Raw genomic sequence first — 14,579 nt, forward strand, 5'->3', positions numbered from 1 at the left:
CCTGGCTGTCCTTTCACCCTTTATGCTGCAAAGGACGGTGAGATACTGACAGACATAAGGGCAAATTTGTCTTAGGAAGGCCTGAGTTGCCAGGTGAAGGATTGATAGGGGATGCTGGGTTAAGAAATTGACAAGAAGGATGCTGGTGAGAAGCCAGGGAAGAAGAGAGATCTGAAGCCCAGAAGCAGGGCTAGCAGGCTTGCTCGTTATTTGACACAAGAATGAGACGGACAGCAGGGCTCAGGATGACACTTGGAGGGGCCGTGAGCCCTTCAGGCCCAGGGCTGTGTCATTTACCTTCTATGTCACCTGTGCCCAGGGGGACACCTGGTCCATATGCTCTCTTCTTCCAAATCTAAATCTCCTTTTCCATGCTTCCTCCTCCAGCCTAGTCCCTAATGATTCCTGTATTATTCTCGTCTTCATTTCTTCCCTTCTTGAATACAGAGCCTGCAAAGTCTCTTTGCTCCCATTTTAAAAGTGTGATTCCTATGAAATCCCATAAGAACTCGTTTTGCAGGTGATGATAGGGAAGGTTCAGAGAAGGGAAGTGCTCTTTGACCCTTCCAACTTGAGACTGTTTGCCAATAATTGAGCCTGCCAGGCGCCACTGTGCTTTGAAACTGCCCAGCCCTAAAACATGGCAGCTCTTCTTTGTCAAGGCCACCAAGACCTGGGCTCTGTCTAGTGAAAGTAGCAGTGTCTCTGGGTGGAAAGGGCTCAGGCATGAGAGTTGGGAGGCCTTTGGGATCCACATTTCTAATTGCTTCCTGACGTGACATTAGACAAGACCCACCCATCTTTAAGCCCTGTCCTCATCTGTAGAACATGGGTAATAAAGCCAGCCTGCCTTTCCCATGACTCCCTATGGCTACCGTGAGATTCAAACGGGGCAATGCTGATGAACATTCTTGGCAATGGACAAGGTTATGTTATTCTATCTCAGGCCCAGGATCTTGATGGCCTTGGCCCACATTTGTTGGAGATGACTGTGTGGTCATCTTACAGACTTACGTCTCTTCCTGCTCTGGACACACACCCAGGGAATCTCAGCTCACATCTGTGCACAGATGAATATCCCAAATCTGTTTACATCTTAGATCCCTCTGCTGAGCTCCACCGTGTGCAGCCAGTACCTAGGAGATATCTCCACTATCATGGCAGACAAGCCCCTCAAGTTCACCATGTCCAGACTGAGCTCATCCCTCCCCAAACCTGCTCCTGGTCCTGAGGATCACTCAGTGGGGTCATTGGCCTGGTCATCTGCCCTGAAATCTGGGCACCATCCTGAGGTCTTGCTCTCCCTGCTGTCAACCACCAGATTCTGAAAATTCTTCCCCAGTCACCCACAGGTCCAGTCATACTGTCCATCCTGCATTGCAGCCCAGGCCCCTGCCAGACCCTGAAGCCCCAAGCCAGGTGTCCTTGTCCGTGTTCTTGTCCATCCCCCACCCAGCACCTCCACTTCACTCCTGCATAAGCTTTCTTCCTCTCCTTTTTTTCATTTATTCCTTTTTATGCCCCTGAGCCTTCCTCCTTTCCTCCTCCTATCACTCTGTGTTTTAATGTGCGTTTTTCAGTTTGTAAGTGTCCTTTGCAAATGTAACTTCTTTTGTACATGCATGTTATGTTTTTTTTTTTCCCTCAGCCCTAGGTTTTAGGTCCCATCCGTGGTGCTACATGTGCCCTTACTGCTTCTAACTGCTGCATGGGACTCCACGGTGCCCATTCATCCCTTCAGGGTAGATCCCCAGGCTGCCTCCTGTCCCAGGCATCACAAATAACACTAAGAAAGACTTCCTCATACATCTCCCGTTATGGACCTGTGGGAAGATTGCCCGAGATGTGTGGCCACAGTGGAAGTGCTGAGTCATGGGCATGCATAAACTTAACGTGACTGAAGAGTGACAGATTCCTGTCTAGAACGGCTCCTGCCCTCCCCTCAGCAGTGCCTGTGTGTGCACAAGGAGGAAGCTCTCTAAAGCAGACACCCTCCTGCATCTCCCCCTGCTTGCCTCTCCCCTTCCCACCACGCCTTCCCAGGCTCTCTGAAGTCTTCTCCTTAACACAGGCTCCACGGCCATATAACCCAGCCCTTGTCCTCCTCTCCCTTCCCACTCTAAGCTCCAGAGCACCTTCGGATCTGCCGTTGATTCCTGGTCTCCTGCCCTGCTCTGCTCCATACGTGCCTGCTGTGTAGGCATCTTTGCAAACCCACTGGAGGGGGCGTCTCTTTTCTGGGATCCTTCCCTGATCTCCCACCCCCAGGTAGCCTCTGGACTTCACAGTCCCCACACTGCCCAGCACAGCTTTGACCTGCAGGGCTGTTGGTGTTTTATATGTCTCTAATACTTCCATGAGGCCACAGTTTATCAGCCTCGGCACTTTTGACAGTTTACAATGGACATGTCTTTGCTGTGGGACTGTTCTGTGCACTGTAGGACATTTAGCAGCATCCCTGGCCTCTACCCACTGATGATAACAGCCCCCTCCCCAAGTGGAAACAACCAAGAATGTCTTCAGACCTGTCCAAATCACCCCCAGTTGAGAACTACTGCATCAGACTATCAACTGCCCAGGGCCTCAGGCAGGGTCTCATTCATATTTTTATCTCTGGCACTCAGAGCAGGCCTGGTCCAGGGTAGGTGCTCAGTAAATGTTGCCCGAATGAGTGGTGGCCAACCTCTGGGCAAAGACTCGAGGGTGGCGCTCAGAGATCAGGATTCTGGGATGTGCATATCATGGGGGTGGAGATGGGGGCATCTCTTCTTTTCCTTCTCCAAAGGCTACCAAAATCATCTCCTTTTGTTCTTATTCTCTCCCTGTGAGGGAGTGGAAGCTGAGATATCTAGCAAACTTACTGTGTAACCTTGAACAAGCCACTCCACCTCTCTGGGCCTCAGCTTCCCCCTTTATAAGACAGCCTACGTGCATCTTTGAATGTTGACTGAGTCAATAATAAAGAACATGCTCATCTCACAGGAAAAACTCCATGGGGAGAGGCAAGCTATGTGGCATTTATAGTGAGCGTGGCTGGGGCCATGGCCACCTCCAAGGAGGGCTGGGGGCTCAGGAACATCACTGCTTCAAAGACATCTTCCAGGAACCCAGCACCTGCATGATCCAGGAGCGCCGCTGGTGGGAAGTGGGCAGATTCTCACAGCTAGGGCTCCAGCGGTGCGTGGCGGCCGGGTCACACACCCATGAGTCCCCGTGTGGCAGTGGCCAGGAGTTCCGCCAGCAGCTGGCCAGGATGTTGTCCTGGGCCTGGGCAGCATAGATGCACACTGATGCTTCTGGGTCGTGTCTCAAGTTTTCCAGAGCTGAGTTATAGGGAGGAGAGAAGTCACTTGTTAAGTCTAGGTCCCCACCTGAGTCTCACACCTCATCCTTCTCACTTCATATCTTATCTTGGGTACTCTGCTCAGCATCCCCTCATCTCCAGCTCTTCAAATTGTTCATGCCTTTCAAAGCTTGGATCAAAACCTGCCTTCTCCAGGCAGTCTTCTTGGACTGCCCAAGCCTTCCTTCATGCTCCCATCAGCTTTCCCAGTTATGAAATTAACATGCCCCCTTAAGAGTCTGAACTACTTGCTCTGCACTAAATGGTTTTTTATCTTGTTTTCTGAGTCTGGTTTCCTGGATTGTAAGCTCCCCTAGCAGGTGGACTGTGTGTTCTGCGTCTTAGTGACTCCACAGTAGCTAGCATGTACTCACCTGGTCAATGTTAGCACAGTTGGACTGAGCTGAAGCCCCTGGCATTGGGTCGTAACCCTCCCCTCTCCCATTCCCTGCTGTGAGCCTACTCATTCCCGCACTGACTCTGGAAATCTCGCCAATGCAGGGCAGGACTCACCAGCTTTAACTTCATTCATACGATCTTCCGTCATGCTGCTCTCCATACAGGGGACCAGGGACCCTTGAGCATAATCCAAGATGTGAATGGGTCCATCTCCTGATTCTGACCGCCCCCCCTCAGACCACACCTCCTTGGAAAAGCTCTCCTAGTCCCACAAACGAGGACACGAACAGAGAACTTCGTCTTGACCCTGGGACAGATTCCTTGAGAGGGGTCCTGGGAGGAGTGGAAGGTCCAGTGGGCAGAGAGGGCAACAGGACAGAGACAGGAGCAGGGCCGTAGCTGACTCTGAGAGGTGGTCCTAGGAGATCCCTTCCCCTGGCTGGTCTGTAGTGTCCTCGTCTAAGACTCAGGGATGTGCTGCCTCGGTGCCCCCTTCTCCAAGGAGCAGTAACAGGAGGGTACCAAGTGCCTCGCATACCTTCCCCTCAGGTGGTTGGTGGGGTCCCTGAAGAGGCTGAAACTCAGTTTCTCGGCAACATAGCTCAGCCCTCCCCTGCTTCAGTGGCTCCTAAAGTACCTGCAGATCCTTGAATGTGCCCTACCTCTCAGAAGGCCCCTCCCTTACTTTGTACCTTACTAATTCCTATTTGTCCTTTAATATTCAATTTAACGTGGCTGCTCCTCTAAGAAATTTTTCCCTACTTTGCCCCAAGCTAGTTATAAATGCCTCTTTAGGCTCCCAGAGTCTCTGAGTCTGTCTCCTCCTGTGTACACACTGTGATGTATTTTACTTGTCATTCATGAACTTCTCCCACCAGACCTGGGGTTTCTTCAGCTTAGATCTGCTAGAGATGGGGGAGCGGGAAGGATAGTCTGAGGGCCTTTGAGACACTTGCTCAAGTGCATGCATGGTGCATATTTCTAGGGCAAGTGTTCCTAAATTTCTGTAGGGTCTCACAAAAGATCTGTAACCCGCAGAAGGTTAGAAATCAAAACACCAACATTCTTGGAAGTGATTAGTTTGGAACAAGATTTAGAGAAGCCAGAATTTAGGAAATACATCACTCTGTTTGAGGAGCTCCCCCTGAGCACGTCCCCACAGCCCAAAGGATGCTCCCTACAGCCTGGGCGTTGCGCATCTGTCCCAGAACTGACCATGTTAGCAGCTGCCCCCACATCTCCCCAGTCCTGACCATTGGCATCACCTCCTGAAAATTTCTTTGTTTCTCTAGACTAAGCCCAGTGCCTGACACAGAGTAGAGGATCAATCAATGTGTGAGGCAGAAGCCAACGGATACATGCATGGACAGGGCGAATGAGAAATTGCACATGAATTGGGCAAAGGTACAAGGTGGGGGGCCTCTCCAAGCCTCTCTGCAGTAGGGTCTCCTGCAGACCCTTGAAGGATATATGGCTGTTTGGGGGAAGGAAGGGGAGTGGCTGAGAGGAGACGGCGTACCATCAGAAGTGTCCTATGGAGGGATTCTGAGTGAAGGGAACCTACTTGGTTTTTACCCAAGAAAGATAGAGGTTGGGGTCGTGGGAAGGAGGAGGAAGGTGACTGTCACTGAGGGAGAACCTTTATCTGCCAGTCTTCACTTTTAAAAAATTCTCATCCAGGTGACAAAGCAGGAGTTGATCTCTATCTTGCCAATCACCTTACAGATCTTACAGAGGAGGCTCAGGTGGTATCACACAGAAAGGGGATGATGGAGCTGAGATCCTAGTTCGCTTTCCCCCTGTGCAGACTGGTGCTTCCTGCTGCAGGGCAGGCTCCTGCTGCACCTAGACCTTGCTGTATTGGGGGCGGGAGGTGGGATAGGTGAAGCAGTAGTTCTACTCCTACAGATGCCAAAGTTATGACCTTGGTCTACTTCCCGAGCAGTGATCTCAGAAGAAGGGACAGCTTGCTAATTCATATCAAAGCTGTGTGCTGGCCAAGCCTTGGATCCAAAGGGAGGCATCCACCCTGGGCCAGAAGGGCCACTGCAGGACTGAAGGAAGTAGCAGGACTAGGTCTGCCAGGGCAGGTTACCTATGAACATGACTGAGGACTTCCGGAGGGAGGCCCGAGGACTCTTGGCATACTCCAGGCTCTGACTGAGGAACGTGAAGGCGCTGTCTCGATGGGTGTCCACCTGGGACAAAGAGAAGCCAGAGAGTGCTGGGCCCTCAGAGGGACTAACCACCCATCCACCCCTCCCAGAGCTAGGAACCAGGACCCAGTCAGGCAGCTGAGCCCTGGCCATTTGCCTCCTAAATAACTCTGCTACCCATTCTGGACTCTTCAGAAGCCAGACTTCATGTTCTCTTAGCTGACTGCAACAATCATGTTAATGATCTTCCTGCCTTGGATGTCTCCTTTTCTAATCCACCCACCTGCTACAAGCCAGAAGGCAAGTTCTAAAATGCAAGTCCAGCCAGAGCTGAGAAAAGATATGGCATGTGAAGGACATGACTAAGGAGACGGGTCTGACTAGGTAAAGGATTCAAGTTACAAAGCAGTGGGAATAAACTACAGACTTAGGAGGGTCTTAAAAGTCCTTCAGATACAGACAGAAATAGGGCTTCCTTATGCATTAAAAAATAAGAAGCCAGCATCCATTCTTAATAGGGCAATGACAAAGTAATGTTTTAGGCAAAATAGTCTGACAGTGGTGTTCAGGTTGGGTTTGATCAAGTAGAAACCAGGGGGCAGGCAATCTGCTAAGAGACTGTTGAGGGAGATAAAGAAAGATCTGATCTGATCACTCTCCTATTGACAATCTGCATGTCGGGCAGTAACTGTGGTATTGGAGAAGACTCTTGAGAGTCCCTTGGACAGCACGGAGATCAAACCAGTCAGCCCTAAAAGAAATCAACCCTAAATATTCATTTGAAGGACTGATGCTGAAGCTGAAGCTCCAATGCTTTGGTCACCTGATGCAAAGAGCCAGCTCATTGAAAAAGACCCTGATCGACTATATGGACACGAGTTTGAGCAGACTCCAGGTGATAGTGAAGGACGGGGAAGCCTGGCATGCTGCAGTCCATGGGGTCGCAAAGAGTCAGACACCACTGAGCGACTGAACAACAGCAATAGCAATGTCAGGGAGTAAACTCCTGGGCTTAGTGTGCAAAGTGTTCACGCTCATGTTCTTTCTCAGCCTCAGGTCTTTCTCTACCACTGCCTCCACGCACACCATGCTCCAATCCCAGGTTGAGGCACAACTCTGCCCAAATCCATGCCCGACACAAGCCACTGCTCCTGATTGGAGCCCCTTTCCCTCTTTCCTTCCTGATGAGTCTCCTCTCATTCTTTGAGGATTAGCTTAGAAACTATCTCCTCCCCGAAGTTTTGCACAACCCTCCGGCAGAGCTAATCTCACCACCTTGGCGTCCCTGCAGCATGTTGCACAGCCTTTGCCATGGCACCTATGACACTGGACTTATAATTACTTATACCTGTCTCCTCCACTGGATCTGTAGTTCCCCCAAAAGAAGGGACCTTCTCACTCAGCTCAGAGTCCTCAGCACCCTGGATGGAGCTTTGCATGGTACAGGTGCCCAGAAAGTATTGTATGGATAAATGAATGAATGACTAGGTTACTGACCCCTCCTTAAAGCTAAGGCTAGAGGTTGGCCTAGCCTTATTCCTAGGCCTAGCCTCTGTTCATATGAGCAGAACTGTTGATGCCTGGAGAGCAAAGAAGAGCCTGAGAATCCAGAGGGTCTAATGCAGAGGTCACAAGCTGGCAGCCCACAGGCCACAAATGACTGGCAGGGCAGAGGCCAGCGCAGCATTTTAACTAAATTGATTGTTAATTAAAGTCTTATAAAAATCTAGCTTTTCTTGTGAAACTGAAGGCCCTGGTGAGAGTTGGCTGTATGGTGGCTGGAGCTCTCTGTTCGTGCTTTCAACAGAGCCTGGCCCCTCCGGGTTGCCATGGCCCTACCACCCCTACATCACTTAATATCTGCCCAGTCACTGGGTCATGGTTAGTATTTGAATTAGCAGCACCAGCCAAACACTTCCTCCAGGCCTCTTTTTCCCTCCGTATAAGGAGGTAACAATATTAGGCACTGGATTGCAGAGGCTTTGAGCATTACTGATAATGATTATTACTGCAAAATAGCAATCTTTTGTTTTGTTTATTCCTGTTAGGTTGGTGGGGGAATGGGGATGCTGCATGCCCCGTCCAGACCTCCCTTAGAGTGTGAAGGATTTATTTCCCCAGGTGCAGACTGCCTTGGTGGAAGAGAACTGCTGGCCCAAAGTCACGTCCCTTCCCAGGCCAGCTGGCGACCGATGACGAGGCAAACCACAGCCTCAAGACCTTCTTCCAGGGGCAGAACCAGAAACTGACAGACCCCTCAGTCTGTGCCGAGACCTGACCGCCAGCCCCAACATGAGGAATCTTGGCATCATGTTGGCTAAGACCTTCCCTGAAACCGCACTGCAGCTTGACTCCTGCCACTTCCGCTCCTTGCCCTCCCTTCTACAGTGGCTGGTCCCAGGGTGTTCCCTAATAAACCTCCTGCATGCCAACCTCTGCCTCAGAGCCTGCATCCCGGGGAACACAGGCTGTGGCTACAGGAAAGGCAGATGCGCCTAGATGGCAAAGCGTCCGAAATGGTACGTGAAGGAGCCCGGCTGCATCCTGCGGTGCAGCGTGTCACTGTGTGTAGGGCTCTCTCCTACCGTAGAATGTTCTTGGGTATGACCTGAAAAGGGGGTTCTGTGGTTTAATAATTTGCGGAAACCATGAATCAATCATGAAGTTTCCTCGGCACAGAGCATTTCAGAGCTCTTTGGTGCTGGTGACACTGCAAATCTCCGAGAGGAAGATAACAGTGCGGTATTTCCCAAACTTACTTGTCTGGGATCTTTTCTCTCCTGTGGGGCATTTCTTGTAGGACTGACATCACAGCAAATACACACTGGAAATTACTGTGGTAGAAGAGGGAGCCGGTAGGGTCCCCCAGGCAGGGATATGATATAGACAGACTTGGGTTTTAACCAGATCATTCTGGTAGCCTGAGTCGGGAATGGATTGGAGGGGCTGAGATTCAAGACTGGGAGACCCACTGGATGGCTGGACCCATCTGAGAAACATTTATGATCTGAACTAAGGGTAATAATAATGGGGAGGGGGAGGAAAAAACAATTCAGAGGCATTTAGGATATTTAAGATTGATCAAAGGTGAAGGCGAAGGGGATGAAGAAGCCTTGGATGGTTTTAGGTTTCAGCTTTGGGGATTTAGAAGGAGAGAGAACTGACATTGGGAAGGCCTTAAGTTCAGGAGATACGCTGATTTTAGTTGTGTGTAGTCATTGTGGGCAGGGGAGGGCTTTCCAGTTGGCCCTAGTGATAAAGAACCTGCACTGCAATGCGGGAGACATAAGAGACGCGAGTTTGATCCCTGGGGTTGGGAAGATCCCCTGGAGAAGGGCATAGCAACCCACTCCAATATTCTTGCTGGAGAATTCCATGGACAGAGGAGCGTGGTGGGCTACCATCCATGGGGTTGCAAAGAGTAGGACAGGACCGAAGCGACTCAGCACAGCACACACACAGTCACTGGGGGAGATGTCCAGTAAGCCTTGGAGAAGGAACACCAGAAGTGGGGAGAGAAGTCAGAGGCAAAGATGAACTTCCAGGAGCCAACAACTTGTAGGTGGTAATGGAATTGTCAGTAAGGATGCTCATGTAAAAAGGAGGAAGAGACAAGGAAAGAACTGGCCACCTCTAACATACTCATAAGAACCCACTGTAGTCTTAGAAGTACTCACAAAGTACTTGCAAATTTTAGCCACCGTCTGCTGCTGGTTGTCCCAGGGCTTCCGGCTGTAAGCTTTTTTTGGCAATTCCCAAGCCATGAAGCAAGAACAGCGGAATAGGGTCTTCACACATTTCTGGGGGCCAATAGAAAGAGAATACCAGAGCTATGCAATTCCAGAAGAGTTGAACTATGCTCTGGGTGGGAGGGTGGGGGCAGTATGAAACTGGATTTTGGGAAAACAATTCCTATCAATACTTGAAACATACAAGGAAAGTTGGCTGTTTTGAACAGAAATACCGGCTTGGGTACCTTTTGAAAACAAGCTTGGCCAGACTTGGTCGCACGATGGATTGTCTGTGATTCTAGGCTGGGTTCTGTAAAGCGGGCTGCACCCTCAGGACTCAGGGCTCTGCACACTCACCTGGCTCACCTTGGCGTTGCCCTCTTGCATGGTCAGCAGCAGGGGCACCAAGGTGCTGATCAGCTGTTCCTCCACAGCCGGGGTGTGGGGCGACCGCAGCTTCTGAACTACCTTGCCGTACAGGTTGATGCAGGAGGAGCGCACGTCCTCCCGTGACTGGGGCAGATCCAGAGGCTCAGGCGAGCTCCATCCTCCAGGAGGCTGCCTGCACCTCTGTGCCCCATGTAGAGGCTCGTGGCCTTCCTTCCACTCATTCCGAGGGCCCCTCCAAGCGCAAGACACGCAGAGACGAAGAACATTGAAGGCCACCTGACGGGGCTGATCTGGGGCTGGCTTCCCCGTGGTCAGAGCCTGGGTCAGGAGCTCTGCCCGCTCTTCCCAGCAGGAACCCCACTGTCCTAAAAGGTGCCTTTGTGCCAAGTAGAAAAATGCTCCCCCCTCTGCTGAGACCAAAGAATTGTGACCCCCTTGGGGGAAGAATGGGGGAAGGGATAGTTAGGAAGTTTGGGATCAACAGGTACATACTGCTATATATATATATTTTTTCATACTGCTATATTTTAAATGGATAACCAACAAGGACCTACTGTATAGCACAGAGAACTCTGCTCAATGTTATGTGGCAGCCTGGATGGGAGGGGAGTTTGAGGGAGAATAGATACATGTATGTGTATGACTGAGTCCCTTTGCGGCCCACCTGAAGCTATCACAACATTGTTAATTGGCTATACTCCAATCAAAAAAAAAAGTTCAAAGGAAAAAAATTGTGACTCCTTTAGATGGACCAATCACAGAGAGGCAAGTCTCTGGGGTAACGAGGACACAAAAAGATCTCCCTCTGTGAGAACCAATTAGAGAAGGAACTTTCTCTGTGCAAACCAATTACAAAGAATTTGGACCAGTTGGGATGAGCACCCCTTCCCCTGGGCTGACTCAGCCCTGCCCAGGTCCCAGCAGGCCATGGGAGCTATTACGACCCCCGGAGTAGTAAAGAACTGCTCTCCAGGTATTACACCCCCATCCTTCCACCCTCACGGAATTCCTTACATCACTGAAGTGTGGCAGCAGAATCTGCAGTATCTCCACATAGACTGAGTTGTCCATCAGCTTCCGATCCTGCTTGAAAATGGTCTTGAGGTTGTGGACCGCCTCCACCACCAGCAGCCCATCCACACTCTTCAGACCCTTCACCATGGAGGGCAGGAGGGCCTGCACCTTGGCAGCCTGCGGAGAAGGAATATTTGGGATGGGGGATCCTATCTGATCTAACAGGTGAGGGACCCAGCCTCTGATTCACAGAGATGAACTTGGTCAAGCAAGTCATACCTCCTGGCCTTTGCTTATGTTATCCCACCTGCCTGGCATGCCCTCACTCAAACTCTTGCTGTCTCCAAAGCCCTCTTTGGCCTCACTGACTCCTTCCTAGCCTGCAACCCTGAGAGCTTTTGTTGTCTCCCCACTTCTTGGCACTATCTATAGATGATACCCTGTGTTGTTAGTTTTCTGTGTTGTTAGTTAAGTCCTGTCCCTTTGTCCCTCTAAATCATAAGCTGTAATGACAGTGCTTAGTAGAGAAAAACACAGCACTTTTTAAAAGGCTAATGAAATATCAACAACCTGTGACTCAGCTTCCTAATCTCTAGAATAATATTTTAGAATTTTAGAATATTTACTTATTATATTATTATATTATATATATTATATATTAAATATTCAAAATTTTGGAATAATTATTGCTATCCCCAGCCCCTCCTAAATATACTGCTCTTAGGGTCATTGTGAAAAATCTGAATTCGGCAAGTACTTTTCAAAAAATAAAGCATATAGGGAATTATTAAGGGATACCCATTTTACAGATGGGATAATTAAGACAGAGGAAATGAGCTCTGAGTCCAGTCACCAGCACTGGAGAGTTGAGGATGGCCAAGCTCCATCCTTCCTCTTGTCGGGGCCCTGGCTGAATGGGCTCTCCCCTGCCCTCAACTCACCTTTTCAGTCCTTTGAGCCAGGATGACCAGGCCTCGGATGGACAGCACCTTCATGATGGGGTCCCGATGGCTCAGGCCTTCTGCCATCCGCCCCAGAGAGTACTCCTCAGGGATCCGCCGTACCTGCTCCATCCGGAGGAGCTGAGGGAATAAGGATGATTACTCCCCAACGCAAGGAGTACCCTCAGGCCCCGTTTGCCTCTGGGGCCTCATTCACACCTATCCACCCGCTAGTCTGTATACCACCAACAAGCTTCTAACCAAGCTTCCCATCATTCATGGAATGACCCAGGCTGTTCTGTCCCTTCTGTGTGGGCAGGGATGCTCTTCTGCCAGGCCTCTCAACTCCACTCTAGCCCCAGCTCACCATGCACGGCTCCACCCAAAAGTCAGCCCCCTGGTGCCGTGTTTGACAGTGTCCCCAGGCCTCACCTAGACTGACTGCCCCTTCTCTGTGCCCCTGGGGGCCCTGAACACAGAAACCTTATTGCCCCCATGTACTTATGCACCTGCCTCCTGTATCCTATCCCCCTGGAGCTTCTTTGAGGACACAAACTGAGCCTTTCTCCTTGGGCACCAGTTACTGATGGAAGCTCTGGGATAGTGTGTGCGCTCAGGGAACCCCGGTTGCATGAGCTCACAACCAAGAAATGGTTCCTTTCCTTCTTGGAATTGCCCTCCTCCAGTGCCCACCATTGCAAGGTCAGTACCACCAGCCCCACTTTGTCCCAGCCCCAAACCAGGCATCATCCCCATCTCCCTCCTCTCCCTCTGCCCTGCCACCTCCAGCACCCAACCAGTCTTCAGCTCCTGCCTGGTCACCCTCATAAGCACTTCCCCCATCTGTTCCCTTGCCCCGCATCTACTGTGACTATTGAGACCGTGTGTCTGTGATGAAGAGAAAGGGGAGACAGCAGACAGGACAGCTGAGGGGGTGGGGTGGGGGAGGCAGGAAAAGTGGGGCTCCACCTACCACCCACCCTCCACCCATCCACAGAACTGCACTCAGCTGCTCTGTCCCAGGTTCTGGGCTGTGACTAGACACACAGAAATGTGACAATCATAGCAGCAACAGAGCTGACTTGGGGAGTACTTCCTGCGCTGGCACTTTACATGACCTCACTTACTCCTCATCAAAACCCTATGAGGTGGGCAATTCATTATCCTCGTATTGTAAATGAAGAATGCAAGGCACAGACAGGTTCAGCAACTTGCCGAAGGTCACACAGCTCCCTTAAGGACTCCACCTACCGCTGGGAGGAGGAAGGACCCCCTCAGGCACAGCATGGGGGTCTACGGGAGCCGGGAAAGGACATCTGAGCAACATCAAAGCATCACTATGAATGTGTTGAGCCACCCCTTCTGGGGAGAGAGAGAAGGACTTGAAGCTGGGTGAGGACCCCTGTCCCAGAGAAGGAGGGCCACTGCTCAGGGCTCCAGGGGAGTGCTGGGAAAGATTAAGCCTACTGTCCCTGACCTTATGGATGTGGGAGGGCCAACCTCCACCCCTTCCCCCAAGGGCCTGTGTGGCAGCCACTAGCAGACAGTGAGGAACGCCTCTCCCACAAGGCTAACCAGGGTAGAGGAGCCAGGTGGGCAGAGCTGGTCTGAATCTCTCTGGACAGCTTGAGCTGTGTGACCTTGAAAACTGCCCCTTATCTCACCAACACATGAGCGTCACAATTCTTGCTTTGTAGGGCTGCTGTGCAGATGAGTGGGGTCGTATATGTAAGAGGTCAGCGTGGTGTTTGGCACACGGCACGCCCTCAAGAAATGACGCTTTCCCATTTCCTCACCAGGGTCATGGGGACCATGGCAGAGCTGAGACTGTAACCTGGACTCCTGACCCCAAGACACATGCATGTCCTCCTAAGGTGACACATTCTGCAGGTGCCTGCTGAGCCGGGCAAAGTGCTCACCTGGGCACTCACTCACCCATCTGATCCCCTCTTCTCAGAGGCCTTCTTGGGGCTGGGTCTAGGGATGCAGGCAAACATGATGTGGTTCCTGTTCCCCAGGCTTGCAGTCCAGTGGGGAGGCAGTGCTGGAATTGCCAAGCTGCCCCTGTCCACCTGGCTGTCTTCACTCAAGGCCCAGGTCAAATGGCACCTCATCCAGGAAGCCGTCCTTAGCCTTCCACTGTCTGAGCAGACAGTGAGCCTCTGAGCCCCACTGTACAGGCCCTGGTGATAGCCTAGACCCCCTGTGTGCCAGCTAGCACGTCACAAGAGGACAGGGTGGTGGTTAAGCGAGTGGGTTCTCTAAGTGTCATCGACTAGTGGCTGGAGAAACAAGATGTGGTATGTACATGCAATGGAATATTATTCAGACTTAAAAAAATAATGAAATTCTGACCTGTGTTACAACATGGATGAGCCTTGAAAACATTATATTAAGTGAAATAAGCAAGACACCAAGGGACAAATATTGGTGGTTCCATTCGTGTGAAACCTAGAATAGGCAAATTCATAGAAACAGAAAGTAGAATGGTGGTTACAGGGTCTGAGAGGACTAGGGAAGGAGAGTTAGTGTTTAATGGGTAGAGAATTTCAGTTTGGGGAGGAAGATGAAAAACTTCTGAAGATGGATGGCGGTGATGGTTGCA

At 50.8% G+C, this 14,579-nt stretch overlaps 1 protein-coding gene across 1 annotated transcript in view; it reads right to left on the reverse strand.

Annotated features, from left to right (window-relative positions):
* Window positions 1-3,021: 3,021 nt before the first annotated feature.
* Window positions 3,022-14,579, reverse strand: part of MROH7 (maestro heat like repeat family member 7) — a 66,637-nt gene continuing 55,079 nt past the window's right edge. Inside the window, exons 19-25 of the mRNA XM_061121806.1 lie at window positions 11,975-12,115; window positions 11,034-11,210; window positions 9,987-10,142; window positions 9,576-9,698; window positions 5,838-5,940; window positions 3,857-3,919; window positions 3,022-3,323 (exon numbers count right to left, since the gene is read on the reverse strand). Coding sequence (XP_060977789.1) covers window positions 3,079-3,323; window positions 3,857-3,919; window positions 5,838-5,940; window positions 9,576-9,698; window positions 9,987-10,142; window positions 11,034-11,210; window positions 11,975-12,115 — 1,008 coding nt within the window. The 3' untranslated portion in view covers window positions 3,022-3,078. The remainder of the gene's footprint in view (window positions 3,324-3,856; window positions 3,920-5,837; window positions 5,941-9,575; window positions 9,699-9,986; window positions 10,143-11,033; window positions 11,211-11,974; window positions 12,116-14,579) is intronic.

Source organism: Dama dama, chromosome 20 (assembly GCF_033118175.1).
Source record: "Dama dama isolate Ldn47 chromosome 20, ASM3311817v1, whole genome shotgun sequence".
NCBI classification, from domain to species: domain Eukaryota; kingdom Metazoa; phylum Chordata; class Mammalia; order Artiodactyla; family Cervidae; genus Dama; species Dama dama.